The sequence below is a fragment of the Triturus cristatus genome, chromosome 3_1 (assembly GCF_964204655.1).
Source record: "Triturus cristatus chromosome 3_1, aTriCri1.1, whole genome shotgun sequence".
Taxonomy (NCBI): Eukaryota; Metazoa; Chordata; class Amphibia; order Caudata; family Salamandridae; genus Triturus; species Triturus cristatus.
This window is the reverse complement of record NC_140583.1, coordinates 909,721,101-909,736,221: the sequence shown is the minus strand read 5'-3', so window position 1 is coordinate 909,736,221 and position 15,121 is coordinate 909,721,101. Positions and strand designations below refer to the sequence as shown.

At 45.3% G+C, this 15,121-nt stretch overlaps 1 protein-coding gene across 1 annotated transcript in view; it reads left to right on the top strand.

The window, feature by feature from the left end:
• Positions 1-15,121, top strand: part of PSMD14 (proteasome 26S subunit, non-ATPase 14) — a 391,539-nt gene that overhangs the window by 306,694 nt on the left and 69,724 nt on the right. The window contains exon 8 of the mRNA XM_085645445.1: positions 6,844-6,918. Within this exon, the coding sequence (XP_085501571.1) occupies positions 6,844-6,918 (75 nt within the window). The remainder of the gene's footprint in view (positions 1-6,843; positions 6,919-15,121) is intronic.

Here is a 15,121-nt window from a genome sequence, read left to right as displayed (position 1 = left end):
AATTTAGATATATCTTATGTATGCTTAACCAGGACATTTTCAACAGATTTGCTTCATTGCATTTGTTGAGCCCTTCGCATTCACAATAGGACATTGAACGCAGTTAATAGCTTAGGTAAGAAGGTTCTCACCAGAACTTTCCTCCATTTTTCCATATTTGCAACATTGAATTTACTATCTACCGGCATGAATGTTTACCATGTGAATCGTGAGAAGGAGCAGCAGATGTCAATAATACCATCGAACAAGTGGTTTCCATTGGCTGAACACATTATACAACTACTAATTTTCGTTACATAATTGTGCATTTTATAGTATGATTGAGTGTTCCTAGTTAGAGAGCAAGAACTTTTAACTGAGGCCCCTTTTGACTCTACTTCAAGACAGTCCATTCTTTAACCATCCTAAACCCCCTTCCTTGCTCCTTGTTGCTGAAAGCTACTGCTGATGGTGACTTTACCTTCATATATCTTAACATTTCTTGATCAATGCTACTGCAACAATAATTCCTCTATCACTGATTTATTTAATGGTTGCTACTGCAACTGTGGGGAACTTGGCTGAGTTTCCAGAACAACTTTTTATGGGAAGTTCAAGACTTTATTTATGCTCCAAACATCGAGCTCTCTTCTAGAACAAACTCTTTATGGGTTCTCTATAAAGGAAGGTTAGGCTCTTTTAGCAAGTCTAGTGACAAAATTCCTTTATGCAACACTCTGTTTGATTTATGCTGTCACTAATCAACCCTTTTCTCAATATTTCTATAGTTTGTGCTAACTGGAATAAAGATGACAAACCATACTAATTCCTTAAATGTTAAAGAAAGGTTGGAAACTTCTTCAACTTCTCTTCATTGACTAAAATGATAGAACTTGACAGTTGAAGATATTTAGTACTTTTACTGTTTATCCATGCTCCATTCGCAACATGGTGGCAAAGGTCCATCCGACCGGTCACGCTCCTTCAGGATTTTGAGGGTCCAAGCTGTAAGTTAGGGTGTTAGGTTTAATACCCAGGTTTTGCCAGACGTTGGGCGCTAACACAGGTTTTGCCGTTTGATGTTATTGAGGGCCTATCTCACGTCCCCACTTAGCATTATACCTGAAAGAACCTTCTTCAGTAGCTTTATCTCATATAATAGTTGTAACATATGTTAAAAATCACAGACATTACCTATATAAAACAAAGATTCTTTTAATTTCCAAGATAAAACTTCTACAAATGTCCACATGCATAGTAACCAGTAATACAAAGCTCAACATGTTCAGCAGCTGTCCTGGCTCCTTCGAACTTCTTTGCTACATATGTTTCCACTTTCCACATTGTCTTTTTCCAACTCAGTCCTTCTCATGCTCCCTCCAAAAACCCTGTGCAGCTGTAACCTTAGGTGGGGAAGAGTGTGTTTGTGTGGCCATGTTTCATCGGTCCAGGAATCTCTGGCTTTTCTTGTGTGGAAGGTTGGTGACGCAGTTGAACTCACTGCATGCCCCTAGCCACCTGCCAGCAATCACTAAAATGATTTTTCTGTACACATCATATTGTTGAGTCACTTTACTTGTGACTTTTCCACACCCATTTAAAAACAGTAAACTAGTGGAAATGTGGGTTCTTTGGAAGCATGAGAGCCAGGAGCGTATGTAGTGGAAATATTAAATGAGGGAAGCTAAAACACTATTGATCTGCTAAAGTACAGAATGCTATTGCAGCTCCTAATTTTCTGGCCAGGAGATGGTGTGCAGTGCAACTTTTCTCGCTCTGTCCAAGAGCACCAAAATGAGAAAGCCTACAAAAACCATATTAATCTCAGGGAAAGGTGGTGAAAGCTTTTAGAAGTCCTGCCATCCTTTGCTGTGAAGTCCTGCAATCCTTTGTGTGAAATCTTCTGAAACTGCTTGTAGGTCGCACCCAGTGTGCCTCAGTACATCAAGTAGAACAAACTAAAAATTGTTCCTTACTATATAGTTAATAATTATGTATATGTACCATTCGTCTTTCGTTTGGAGCATAAATATGTTTTCTTCAACTCAGTTAGTAACACATGCCAACATACTTAAATAGAATCACAACGGGGCCCAAATTTGCTCTGTTGAATACCATGCAGACATATTCACTAGGTGTATCATCACTCGAATACATACATTTAATAATGTGTAGACGGCTCAGCGCTCTGTGGTAAGTGCTAAACTTTAAAACAAACATTTATTTACAGGTATAAAAACAAGCTGCATAATCAATCAGTTCAGTCGATTTCTGTATTTTGTGGATTATTAGTAAGCAATTGAAGTGTTTTTGTTTCTACATTTCTGTTCAATTAAGCACGTTAGTGGGTCTCATCAGTATGAACTAGCACATTCTAACTGTGTCACATTTCAGTTGTAGGGTTACTGCCTCAAAAAAACGAATGTTGCTTCTTGGTGTCAAAAAAGGGAAAAGCTGCACCCGTTCTTAAAGATGCCAATAGCAATTGATTCGAAAATGGAGAAAGAGACTTCTGGGACTAAATCACCAGTCCGTTTTATCGAATGAAACACAACAAATTTGGTCCCCCAGTTTGATTCCATTGAAGAATCTTGCCTTATATCAATAATTGAGAAAAAGAACAGATGCTTAGGTTGCAATATGAAGAATTCTTGATGGATATAAGTAATTTTTAATTGAGTCCCAAAGAACCATTTTTGGACTGTTCTATATGTAACCCAGGATCTGATAGAGACTACTAGCCGCAGATTCCTTCATGTAGAATTATCCCCAGGCGTGAAACTGGATCCGGAAACTTTTTGCCACAGCATCACTGCGTGCTGGGGCGACATCACGTGACTCCGCCCAGGCGTCGTCTGCGTACGTGATGTCAGCGAGGCTATTAAGACCCGCCCCAGCGCGCCCACGTCAGTTTTTTCCTTTTCCGCGTGCAACGCGGATCCGTTCCTTGCTGCGGGCCTGTTTAAGGCCCCCTTTCTTCCATTCATTTTTGGTGGAACAGTGTGCGAATGCCTTCGGGCTTTAAAACGTGCATGTTTTGTGGGCGTCTTATGTCAGCGATGGACCCTCACCTCATTTGCATGTGGTGTTTGGGGGAGGATCATGGCACCTCAGATTGTGCGGCATGCCAAAAGTTGAAGCCGAAGTCGCGGCGGGAGCGCTGAAAGAAACTTCTCTCTGCGCATCTCTCCAGGTCGACGTCCTTCCCTCGGTCTGCTTCGGCGGACGGCTTCAGGTCCGGCCGTGGTCGTCGTCCTTGCCTTTCTCCGATGTCACGTGAGTTTCGCTCCCCGGTGGGTAAGTGTCGCAGTTCGCCCCCGGGGGCTGTTTTCTGGCCTACTGGGGGCGTGGACTCTCCGCGGGTGATGCGGCCCCACGTGTCGTCCTATCCACCGTTCCCCAGTGTTGGGGCATCAAGAGTCCAGATGGAGACTTACGTGGTGGCTTTGCAGGCCTCGCTGGCGTCTCCTCCTCCTTCCCCTCCTGGGGCGTCGGCGGATCCCTCGCCTTGCGCAGGGCCCTCCGCGGCGGCGCCGACTGGGTCGGATCCAGGCTTGGAGGATGTGGTGCTGTTGGGGTGCGGCTGCGGTGCTCATTCTTCGATACTCCTGACTTCCAGGTTTGGCCCTTGCCCGCCCCGCTGGGCCTCAGGGCCGGCCGTCTTAGTTTGCAGCCGTTGCCCACAGTGGAGCTGCTTTCTCCACCGCGCTGCCCCCACGGATGCGGGTGCGGCCTTCGCTCACGCGGTGTCCATGGCTGTGGGCATCCTACGCATGGGTGACCCGGTGGCTCACTTTCCGGCGGACCATCTGTTGGAGGTCCTCCACCAGGGCTCTGGTGGGAGGGAAATCTTGCTTCCCTTTGAAGGTTCGCTCCTTTCTGCCTTGACTGGGGCTTGGAGGCGTCCTACTTCCGGGGACCCGGTGCTTCCGCATCTTCTGCATCGGCACCTTCTGACGCCGCTTGACCCGGCGTGCCTGTCCATTCACCCCTCAGTCGCCAGTCCCCTTCTGCGGACTGCTTTTCCCTCCCTGCCGCCCCTGTTGGCTTCGCCGTCCAGAGAGGCCCGCTGGCTGGACACTTGAGGACGCAAAATTTTTGCCTTGACCAGCGCGGCCCTGCGGGCCCTTAACACCTTGTGTGTGCTGGCTAGGGCCTTCTCCTGTTTGTGGGACTCGGCTAAGTCTCTGGGGTCTGCAGCGTCCCAGGAGTCTGCTCAGGTGGATATGCGGCACCATGCATTGGATGGCCAGGAGCTTGCGGCGTTTATTCTCTGCTCTGCTCTGGACGTCTCTGAGGCGCTAGGCCGGGCCATGGCTTCCTCAGTCGCTCTCCGTCGCCATGCCTGGCTTCGGGACGGCGTCTTCCCCGAAAATATTCGGGTGAGGCTCATTGATCTCCCATTTGATGCCAGTCTGTTGTTTCATGCCCCGGCCGACTCCGCCATCCAGAGGCCCTTCGCAGGGCTCCGTCCTCCTCCTCCGTCCCCCTCCTCCGTCCCCTCCTCAGTGACTTCTGAGTTAGGGTTGCTTCTGGGCTTTCTTAGGCTGGCAGTTATGGTTGTGGAGTATGTTTATCTGGCCGTTTACGTCCTTCCTTGGGACTTTGGCATTGTTGGCTCCTGGACGACCCCTTTGTTGTTGTGTGTGAGTTCTGCAGGAGTTGTTGCGCAGACTCGGCCCTGAGATTGGGCCTTCTGCTTTGCTTGGGCTGCTGTCAAGCCTGTGGCGGGGGTGCTTTTTCCCCCCGTGGTTCTTTTGTTTCTTCCTCTGCTGCGGAAGTTCTTCCAAAGAGGGTTTCCATATATTGGGACTTCACGTGCCCTATGTGGGGTTATGGTAGCTGTCATATGGCTTGCGCTCTGCTGGAGGGTTTTGGTCGCCTTCGGGTACCTGTTCTCCATGGTGTTTACGTAGGTTGCTTTTACTTCCTAAGGTCGTGTGCGCGGCCACTAGTCGTGGTGGCCCGGGCCTCTCCTCCTCTCCCTGCTCCCGTTCTGCGGTCTGGGATGTCCCTGTGTTCTCCCTCGCCAGGCGTTGCCTACTTGGTCTTCCTGGGGCCTCGGGCTGTTATTCTTCTTGCTTTTGGCCTTGACTGCCGGCATTGTTCTGACTGGCAGGCTGCTCTCCATCTGGAATGGGATTGCCTTCTTCTCCTTGGTTTCCTTGGGCCCTCTAGGCTTCTTCTTCCGTCTTCCTGTCTTGGCATTCGGTGGAAGCTATGTTGCTTTGTGGGGGAGTGGTGTGCTTCGGCCTCTCCGTCCTTGCCCTTGGTTCCTCTGCTGTGAGTGTACGAGCCTCTTCAGCCTTCTTTCCCTCCTACGTCCCCTTGGGGTCAGTGGGGTTCTGCTTGTGGGGTTTCCCTTGGCCTGGCAGGGGCAAGGTTCTACCTGGTCCACAGATCTGGTCCCCTGTGGCGCCCTCTGTTCTGCTTTGGCTGGTGGGGTCTTTTCGCAGACCCTCCTTCCCAGGGGGTATTGCTAGGGTATCTATTCTACGTGAAGGAATCTGCGGCTAGTCTCTATCAGATGTACGAGTTACTTACCTTCGGTAAGGATGCATCTGGTAGAGACGATTCTAGCCGCAGATTCCTTCACGGCCAGCCCTTCCTCCCCTATTCTGCGAGGACCCTTGGGTTGGTCTTTGGTACTCGCCTCCCGGTGGGGGGCTGTGTCTCCTGTGAGTGCCTTCCTTGTTCTTGACGGGTGGCTCCGTCTGTGGGCGGTTCATTCCTCCCTTGGTTCTTTGGAGGATGGGGATTCGGTGCACCGGTGCCCTGCTGCTCCGGCTACTCCAGGTTTGGGGGGGGGGGGATTTCTTCTATCCTTGTCCTCCCTCCCCTCCCTTCCTTCCATTGCTATCCTCTGGTTTGAGGATCTTCAGGCCATGTCTTGCCCTTGTGGGTGGTTTCCCTCTAGGTTGGGGTGGCTTGCTGGTTTGTTGTCCCTGTCTGTCTTGGGACTGGTCCTATTCCTTGCTCAGGATGAGGGGGGATGGGCTTCCTATGTGTGCCATGACTTTTATGCCTGTTCTTCCCTTCGGGGCACAGGGATGGGATGTTGTCTATGTGCGGGCAGGGTGGCTGCTCAGGTTTCTGCTTGTTCTTCTTCTTTCTTCTTACCCTGACCTTGGGGTCTGCGGTGTTGGCACTACCCTGGTGGTTTTGTTAGTCACCGTTTCTTTCCAATTTTTCTGCTCTTCGCGCACTGTTTCCCATCTCCCACAGTTTTTTATCTGGTGGTTCCGCGTTGTGGTGTGGAAAAGTTCTCAGAAGAAAACTGACATGGGCACGTCAGGGCGGGTCTTATGTGACCTCGCTGATGTCACGTACGCGGACGACGCCTGGGCGGAATCGCGTGATGTCGCCCCGCCCCTGGCGCGCAGGGATGCTGTGGCAAAAAGTTTACGGATCCAGTCTCACGCTTGGGGATAATTCTACGTGAAGGAATCTGCGGCTAGAATCGTCTCTACCAGATACATTGTTACCGAAGGTAAGTAACTCGTACTTCCATACTCCTTCAAGGGTGTTCCCTGAATTCTTTACTCCACTCCTGTCACCACGCAGACCACTCTCTAATCCATCGGATATTCCAATTCAGGCCATGCCATCTTCGGAATAATGTGTTTTTCCCTCTGTGTTCTGCCTTTACCTTCCTTCCGTGCATGGTTTATCCACCAGGGTGCATCATGTATCTCTTGCCCATAGTTCTAAAACAGCATATTTCTAGGCCAAGCTAGCACTTCCCCTAATGCTTGAACATAGGTTTATGCTTCTATACATAACATATTTAAGGATTTACGTTGTATGTAGTTCATCTTGTAATTACATTTAAATGTTTAAATAACTATTTTCATGTGCTTTTAGGCACTTATTCATGGATTGAATCGACATTATTATTCCATCACAATCAACTACAGGAAGAATGAGCTTGAACAGAAGGTATGTTTGACATTTCTTCTTACTTGGTTTTGTAATGCTGTTAGTACAGATTAGTTGAATGGTGCGCAATATACACACCATTTCAGTTAATACTATTTACTCAGTTTATATGTTTAACAACTTCTCACTATTTCTGTTTTGTAAAACTTTTACCCAATTGCAAACCAATTTCTGTTCTATTAAAATCAGAATTCCAATCAATATACTCGGAATTGTCAATAATTTTTTGTCATTTAAGAGAATGAAAAACCTGTAGGTTATGTTTTAGGCCTTGTGTACTATATTGCGCATGAGCGGTCTATTTTGAGACTTATTAGCCGTTTACCACAGACTTGAACCCACACATAGCTTACCATTATTTGGCATCATTGTCACTCCCATTTGCTTCCTTCTTATTCGTTAGCTGGTGTGGGCTTTACTTCATATTTGTGAATCTGTCCCTCCCCCTAGACAAGGACCTTTTACTTGGTTCCTTTCATTGCTTACTTTTCTTGAGCTACTGTTTTTCTTGTTTAAGCACTCCATCAGAGTACATGTTGCTTTATTACTTCCTCAGGGCTTCCTCACCCCCTCCTATCTGTTTTACGCTAGTCCTCATGCTTCTCCCCCATTTTGCTTTTTCACCGTATGTCCTTTGACATGTTGCGCTCTGTCTTGTCTGTTTGCTTCCCCCTGCTCCACCTTCCTCTTCCTTTGCCTCCCTCCCTGCACTCTCATAGTTGCTTCCGCCCACATGCACCGCTCATGGTGCTTTCCTTTCCCTCCTGTTGCTTCCCACCTCCAGCCTCTTGATGCTACCCCACCCTTACTCTCTGTTTCTTCCCCACCATTTGTGAACTGCCTCCACTCACAATGTTGCTTCCACTACCCATACTGCTTCCACCCTACCAGCTTGCGCTACTTTTCTTCTTTTTGTTTACCAATCCAATTCTGAACTGTAAGTGTTAAAAATTGGGTTATTAGTTGAGACGGGTGTGAGCCCCACTCGAGAAAGGTACACAATTCTTGTCCAGTTAAACCCCAAAATTCACTAACTAAACCTGTGCTTAATCCTCTAGTAGCTTGGCACAGAAGCAGTCAGTCTTAACTTGGAGGCGATGTATAATGTGTTATGCAGCACTAAAACGGTCATAAAGCGAAAACCGAACACAAGAAAAATCCCACACCAATTTAGACATATAAAGAAAATTTTAACAAACAAAATGACATAAAAACAACAAAAATCCAGTAAGTTGAACTGGAGATGTGAATGCTTTAAAAAAAAATGGAGAAATAACACCAAAAAGCACAAAGCACCACTCGCGTTTATCTGGTCGCGCTGGACTAGGTCAAAGTCATAATTGGAGGCAGAATGCATTGGAGTGTGGTTCATCCCGTTGGAAAGTTAACCTTCCAACTTAGTCCAGTTTTCACATGAGAAGCGGTCATCAGCAGAGTTGTTAGCAGTCAGGCTGCAGGCTGGTTCTGGAGAGGGTTGCCAACGGAGGGTTTCTGAAGCCCCAGGCCTCATTCGGAACCTTTTGTTGGCATTGCAGTCATCACTGGCGTGAAGTGCTGGTAGGCAATTGAAGTCCTGTATTGGCCTCAATGAGGTCTGCTCAATCTGCAAGAAGACCTAGGATCGTTCTTTTGTACCCAAGGAGCCCAGAACCTCTGATTTTTCACCTGGAGTCCGGTTCTTGCAGCTTAAGGGTTGGAAGATTACACTCTTAACTAACACCAGTCAAGGGTCCAGAAACTGGTGGTGGGGAATCCTTGGGTTTTAGGCTCACTCCAGCGGAGGCCAGCAGCCTGGTTTAGGCAGTTCTGGTTGTTACTGGTCAACTGGACACTTGCAGTGAAGCCTCTGGAATCGTGTCCTTAGAACTCAACAGGAGGTCAGCCATCTGACCCTCTGAGCCATTTTTGTGGTCCTGGGTTCTATGCAAGCAGGTCCATTCTTCCTTCTTCAGACAGTAGGGTTGTCCTTCTTTTGAGTTTCCTCAGGTCCAGGAGTGTTCAGATGAAAGTTTCTGAGAATGACACTTTTATATCCAGTGTCAGCCTGTGTGTGAGGGACACCTCCTTTGTCTAACCCTAAACTGGTTTTGGTCAGTTCTTCCCTTTACCTTGGTTTTGTATCCAATCTGTAAAGGAAACAAAGGGCAGGCAGGCCCAGTTGTGGGCTGCATATACATTGATAGGATTGGCATCTTCAGAAGTCAGGAAGGGGCTGGGTACTGCCTTCAGGCTACCCTTTGAAGCCAAGGAAGGGCTGAGTACAACCCCAAGCCCATCCTCCTCCTCAGAAGAAAACCCTTCCCCACACCCAGGGCCCTTAAGGAATACATATCACACCACATTAGAGCCATTAACAGTCATGTGAATGGACGCCGGTAAAAAGGTGCTTTTTGTTTGTTTGTTTTAGGTAGTAAAATGCTAATTACCTTAATGTCGTACTTTCAGAATAGTAATTTAATATTTGACTTTACCATTAAAGAGCCTGGTAGATAACGATTCAAGTGAGTGGAAGAAGTATCTTTGTAGCTATTCTCCAAACTGAAATGATCACTTATTAAATGTAATAAGGTAACCGAGTGTGAGAGCTAGCCTTGCTGCAGTGAAAAACAACTGGGTTTTTTCACTGCCAGGACATGTAAAAGTTAAGTACACATCTCCCACATTTTAAAAACCATGAACCCTTCATTCTGATTCTTAAGGGCCTACCTTCGGGGTGACTTATTTGTATTAAAAAAGAAGGTTTATGCCTGCCAAAGGGTTTTTTTTTTTTTGCCATGTCGAAATGGCAGTTTAAAACTGCACCTCAGGTTCCAGTAACAGACCTGAGACATTTTTTACAGCGCCACTTTAGTGGGTGTTCCAGTGAGTGCTGCAGCCAACTTTCAGCATTTTATCTACAGACCCTGGGATTTAAAAGTAAATTAATTGTGCCAATCGGTTAAACCAATTTTACCATGTTTGAAAGTCAGAGCATGAGCACTTTAAAACTGTTAGCAGCAGTAAAGTGTGCAGAGTCCTAATGATAACAAAAAGGGATTCAGCTAAAATTAGGATAGTGAAGCCAAATAAATGGGGCAATAAAATTGCAAAAGAGGGTAATTTCCGACAGTACGCAAAAAAGAAAAAAAAGTGTCATGCTTTAGAAGTGTGCATAATTGCTGCATGTGATACAAAATGACGCCGCCAACCAAGTCATAGGCTATTATTTCTCTTTTTGTTTTTAGCCATGCTGCACAGCATTAGGGATGCTGTACAGCATGGCTAAAAACCTTAGCAAAGCCATTGGGTCTCAAAGGTGTGACCTATTGGCTAGCCAATGATTGTGATTAGGGCATGTTACATAAACCTTTAGTTTCAGGGTTTTACGAAAACTACATTCTTCAGCAAAAGAGCACATTTGAACATTGAGTAGGCCCAGAGTACTTTAAACAAGAGGTTAAATCACTTTAAAACCTGTGCCTCCAACAAATATCTTGGGCGAAACTAGTAATTGACAAGCTTGTAATTTAGAGACATTTAGAGGCCCAGTACTTTATTTCAAGGTTTGGAGCTGAACTGCACTCTACTCCAGAAACAGCATGCAGGAAGCAGAGCTGCTTATCTCAACACTTGCAGCTAGACGAATCAGTAGCATAACTCCACACTCACACAGGTGTGCATGACAGTATTGGACCTACTGCACAACCAGTCACCATGTCAGCATCTTGATTGGTTGTGCTGCACACGTCTATGCATTCGGTCCCTGTGTGTCCATGAGGCTTGGGAAGAAGAATGCAGGATGGCGGAGTGCAGGAAGCTGGATGCAAGTTTGGGATTCGGATTTGGAGACTTCTCAAGAACCAAAAAGTGTTGGAGCCAGAGTGGGAGCATAGCTAAGCCTAGGTCTAATTGTCTTTGAGGGTTGGATGGGTGTGGAATGCCCTTCCTGCCAGACAGTGCTCTTTCCTTTCGATAATACCAGAGGGCTAAACCCAGTGTCCATTAGTATTCCTGTAGCATATGGGGGTCCTTTCTTTGAAAAGTTGGCAATTCCTGGTGTCCGACATATTTTAAGCACGTCATGTCCTAAATATGACCTCTCCTGCCATAATGGTGAAGTTTCTTTCTGTAATGGTGGTCAGAACTGGCATAACAGTGCCCAATTAAGGTATATTTTGGGTATTCTTTGTTTAGTCATGGCTAGCCCCGACTAATTGTGGCTATCCTTAATGTATTGTGGGAATCCTTGGCCTATTATTGGCTGTCTCTGGGAAAATTAAATCCATTTCTGACATTGTTTGCACCCTTTGCATTGTGGTGTTTATTCGTAGCATAAGAATGGTGGCCATCTTGGCTAACCTTGGGAATTCTTCATACTATGGTGTCCACTTCTCACATAATGGCCATGTTTGGCAAATTGTCGGCATCTTTGAGAGTATGCTTGCCTTTCCTGGCGTGCAGTGTTTAATACTTGGACATGTAAGGCAGAAACGGTTCATGCAAGGAAGTTCTATATGTGAGTCCTTAATGAAAATGTCAATCTGGTGTTAGTGAGCCAAACAGTTCTGAGGCATTTTTTGGGTGTATCTTTACCATCTATGAAAAGCTTGTATTTGCTAGCAAAATGCTTTTATTTTCAGAAACAATTAAACTGTTGTTTGGAGACAAAATAATTGCATTTCTTTTATATAATTAGTGTTGATAGTTGAATGGTATTTCATTCTAAAAGGGTGAGACTTTTTGCTGATATTTCCTTAGTTACAGAAGGAACTTGACACTATCTGTGTTATTTCATTATTCATGTACATACATTTTGTATTGATAAAGCTTTTTATGACTGTTAGAAATGGGGTCTCCAGTTGGCAGTCGGTATGTACCCTGTCCAAGTAGGGACCCGCACTCAAGTCAGGGTAAGTTACACAGCTAAAATAACCCCAGCTCACCCCCTTGGTAGCTTGGCATGAGCAGTCAGGCTAATCTCAGTGGCAATGTGTAAAGTATTTGTACCCACACACATTAACACAGTGAAAACACTACAAAAGGACTCCACAGCTTAGCAAAAATAGCAAATATTTATCTTAGTAACAAGACTAAAGTGATAAAAATCCAACATACACTAGTGAAGATATTAATTTTGCAAGAATGGACTGAAAAATACAGTCCCTTGAAGTTGATATCGTCAACCGGGGCTATTGCAGTGCCATGAACAACAGAAATCCAACAGTTTAGTGATATGGTGTCAGATAGCCCCGCAAACAGTACCTTTGAAAGTGAAGAGACCTCGGGGAGCTTGTAATGAAATCCAAAGATGAGGTGTGGCAGAAGTCGTTGAGACCTTGTAGTCACACGTGCTACGGATCAAACTTCACGATGTCAGAATCAGGATAGCTGGTGTCGACTTCGATGTCGTCACGGTCAATGCATCGTGCTCTTCACAAGTGGCGACCACAGCTTGGGTGCAGGCAGCAGGGTCGGAGTCGATGTTGTTGTTACACCAGGGGCTGCGATGTCGAGGCGATGAGCCGTGCTCTTCACGAGCAGTGCTCTGTACATCAGTGCAGGCAGCATGTCGATGACGGTGTGAAGCGATGTCGTTGGGGCTGCAATGTTGTCGCAGTCGATGCGTCGTGCTCCGCACGAGCAGTGACCACGGCTTAGGTGGAGGCAGCGGCATCAGGGACAGCATCTGGTTTGCTTTTCTAAGTTTACAGCACAACCACTCAGTTCAAGGGCCCAGGACTGGTTTTGGCACCACTTGGCAATACAGGACTCACAGCAGAAGAGTTGCAGTGCAGGTAACAAAATGTGAATGAAGTCTTTGATATCCCTGAGACTTCCAACAGGAGGCAAGCTCCATCAAGCTATTGGAGAAAATTGGAAGGCAGGATACAGAAAGTAAGTCCAGTCCTTTCACTGTCCAAGATAGAAGCAGCAGTAGTAGGCCAACATCAAAGCAAACAGCCAAGTGGTAGTCCTTCCTGACAGCAACACAGCTCTTCTTCTTCCCAGAATGTCCTCAATCCAGAAGTGTTCTGAAGTTATAGTGTCACAGTCCCGGTACTTATACCAGTTTCTGCCTCTAAAGTCGACAAACTTCAAAGGAAAGTCTTTGTAGTGCGCAAAACCCTGCCTTTCATTGACCTGGCTCCAGTCAAGGGGTAGAGTCAGCTTTGTGAGAGGGCAAGCATGGTCTTATTCAGGTGTCAGTGACACCTGAATTCTTGCTCAGGAAGGCCCATCAGCCTGGTGATGGCCCATCAGGATATGCCAGGCACACCTCCGCTCCTATTGTGTGACTGTCTTGAGACCAACTGTCATCCTAACCCAGACGTGGATTCTGCAGACGGGCAGGGGCACAGAATGGTTAAGCAAGAAAAGTGCCAGTTTCAAACACGCAATTCAAAAACCAACTTCACCAAAAGATGTATTTTCAAATCGTGAGTTCAAAGACTCCAAACTCCAAATCTTTCTCTCTTCCCAATTGGAAGTTACAAGACAGCTCCAGTGATAACCTATGGAAAATATAGTTCTTGCAATAGTGAAAAAAGAAATGAGCAGTATTTCCCTATTTGGACATGTAAAACACAACAGCATATGTCCTAACTTTTAAATTCACTGCACCCTGCCCATGGGGCTGCCTTGAGCCTACCGTAAAGATGACTTACATGGAGTAACATGGAAGGTTTGGGCCTGGGAACTGGGTGCACTAGCCAGGTCGAAATGACAGTTTAAATCTGCACACACAGACATTGCAGTGGCAGGCCTGAGACATATTTACAGGGCTACTCACATGAGTGGCATAATCAGTGCAGCAGCCCCCTACTAGCATTTAATTTACAGGCCCTGGCCATGCATAGTACTCTTTACTAGTAAATGAAATATGCCAATCATGGACAAACCAATTACCATTACCTTTTATATTGGAAGCTCTTGCACCTTAGTACTGGACAGCAGTGTGAAAATGCCCAGAATCCTAAAACCAGTGAAAACGAAATGCAGAAAAATAGGAAGGCAAAAAGTTTGGGGATAATCCTGTAAAAAGGGCCAGGTTGAACTATGACATTCTGGTTAATGATACTCTGTGATGCACAGGCAGTAGGTGGCAGCCACTACCAGTAATCTTGCAATTAGAAGCTACTAATATGTAATCTTGTCTGATGCACTCACTATTGTAAGAGCAAGAATATTTATTAGTAGCTTAGGTTGATTGTCAGTGAACCGAAGTTCCGCTTCTTACAGAAAAATATGAGAAGCTCTGCTCAAGGGTATATTTTAAAGAAATATAAATAGCACAGTGACAGTCACCACTATGTAATGATGGGTCAGCAGTTACATTGATATAACATTTTTGAATTTGCCTAACCTATGCACCAAGACTGGCACTCGCTTGGTGTAGTAAGCTACGGTCCAGCATGCCAATTTTTGTGCAAATCTGCACAAAGGAAAAACAAGTTATGGGGATGGTGGTGAAGAAAAATGTTTCCACATTCTAATTCCAGTACTCCTATTAACTACAACAAATTTGACATGAAAAGAAAACAGTTTGTTATGGTTCAGTAAATTTTTGAGATATAAGCATTTAAAAAAGTTTTCTAATGTGCTTTAAGGCTTAACCGTTTTGTATGTCTGTGCTGTTTGGGATTCACAAACTATTTGCAAATCATGAAATGAAAAAAAAGTTACGTTTGGACGGGAACCCTTTTTACCCTGGCCACAGCAGTAGGGACCCTCAACCCCCCCCATCTCCCAATATCAAGAGATATATATATATATATATATATATATATATATATATATATTCACTGAAAAAACCATAGGTTTCACACATGTTATAGTTAGCGGAAATTTTACTGATAAAAAACCAGTGAAATTGCCCCGTTATAGTTAGTGCTGGCAACTATAACTCACGCGACCGCAATCCTCTGCTGATGCTAATACTGTATTTAGACACTTATTTGCCCATGTCTTCTTCCATACATTTTTAGCTATACATATATTACAAATAATTTTTTTTTCATAAAGACACATATGTCATCAGCAGAAGATTGCGGTCGCGTGAGTTATAGTTGCTAGCACTAACTATAACGGGGCAATTTCACTGGTTTTTTATCAGTAAAATTTCCGCTAACTATAACATGTGTGAAACCTATGGTTTTTTCAGTGAATTTGCAAGGTTTTTTAAATGCTAATTCCTAACTATAACGTGTGTGAAACCTATGGTTTT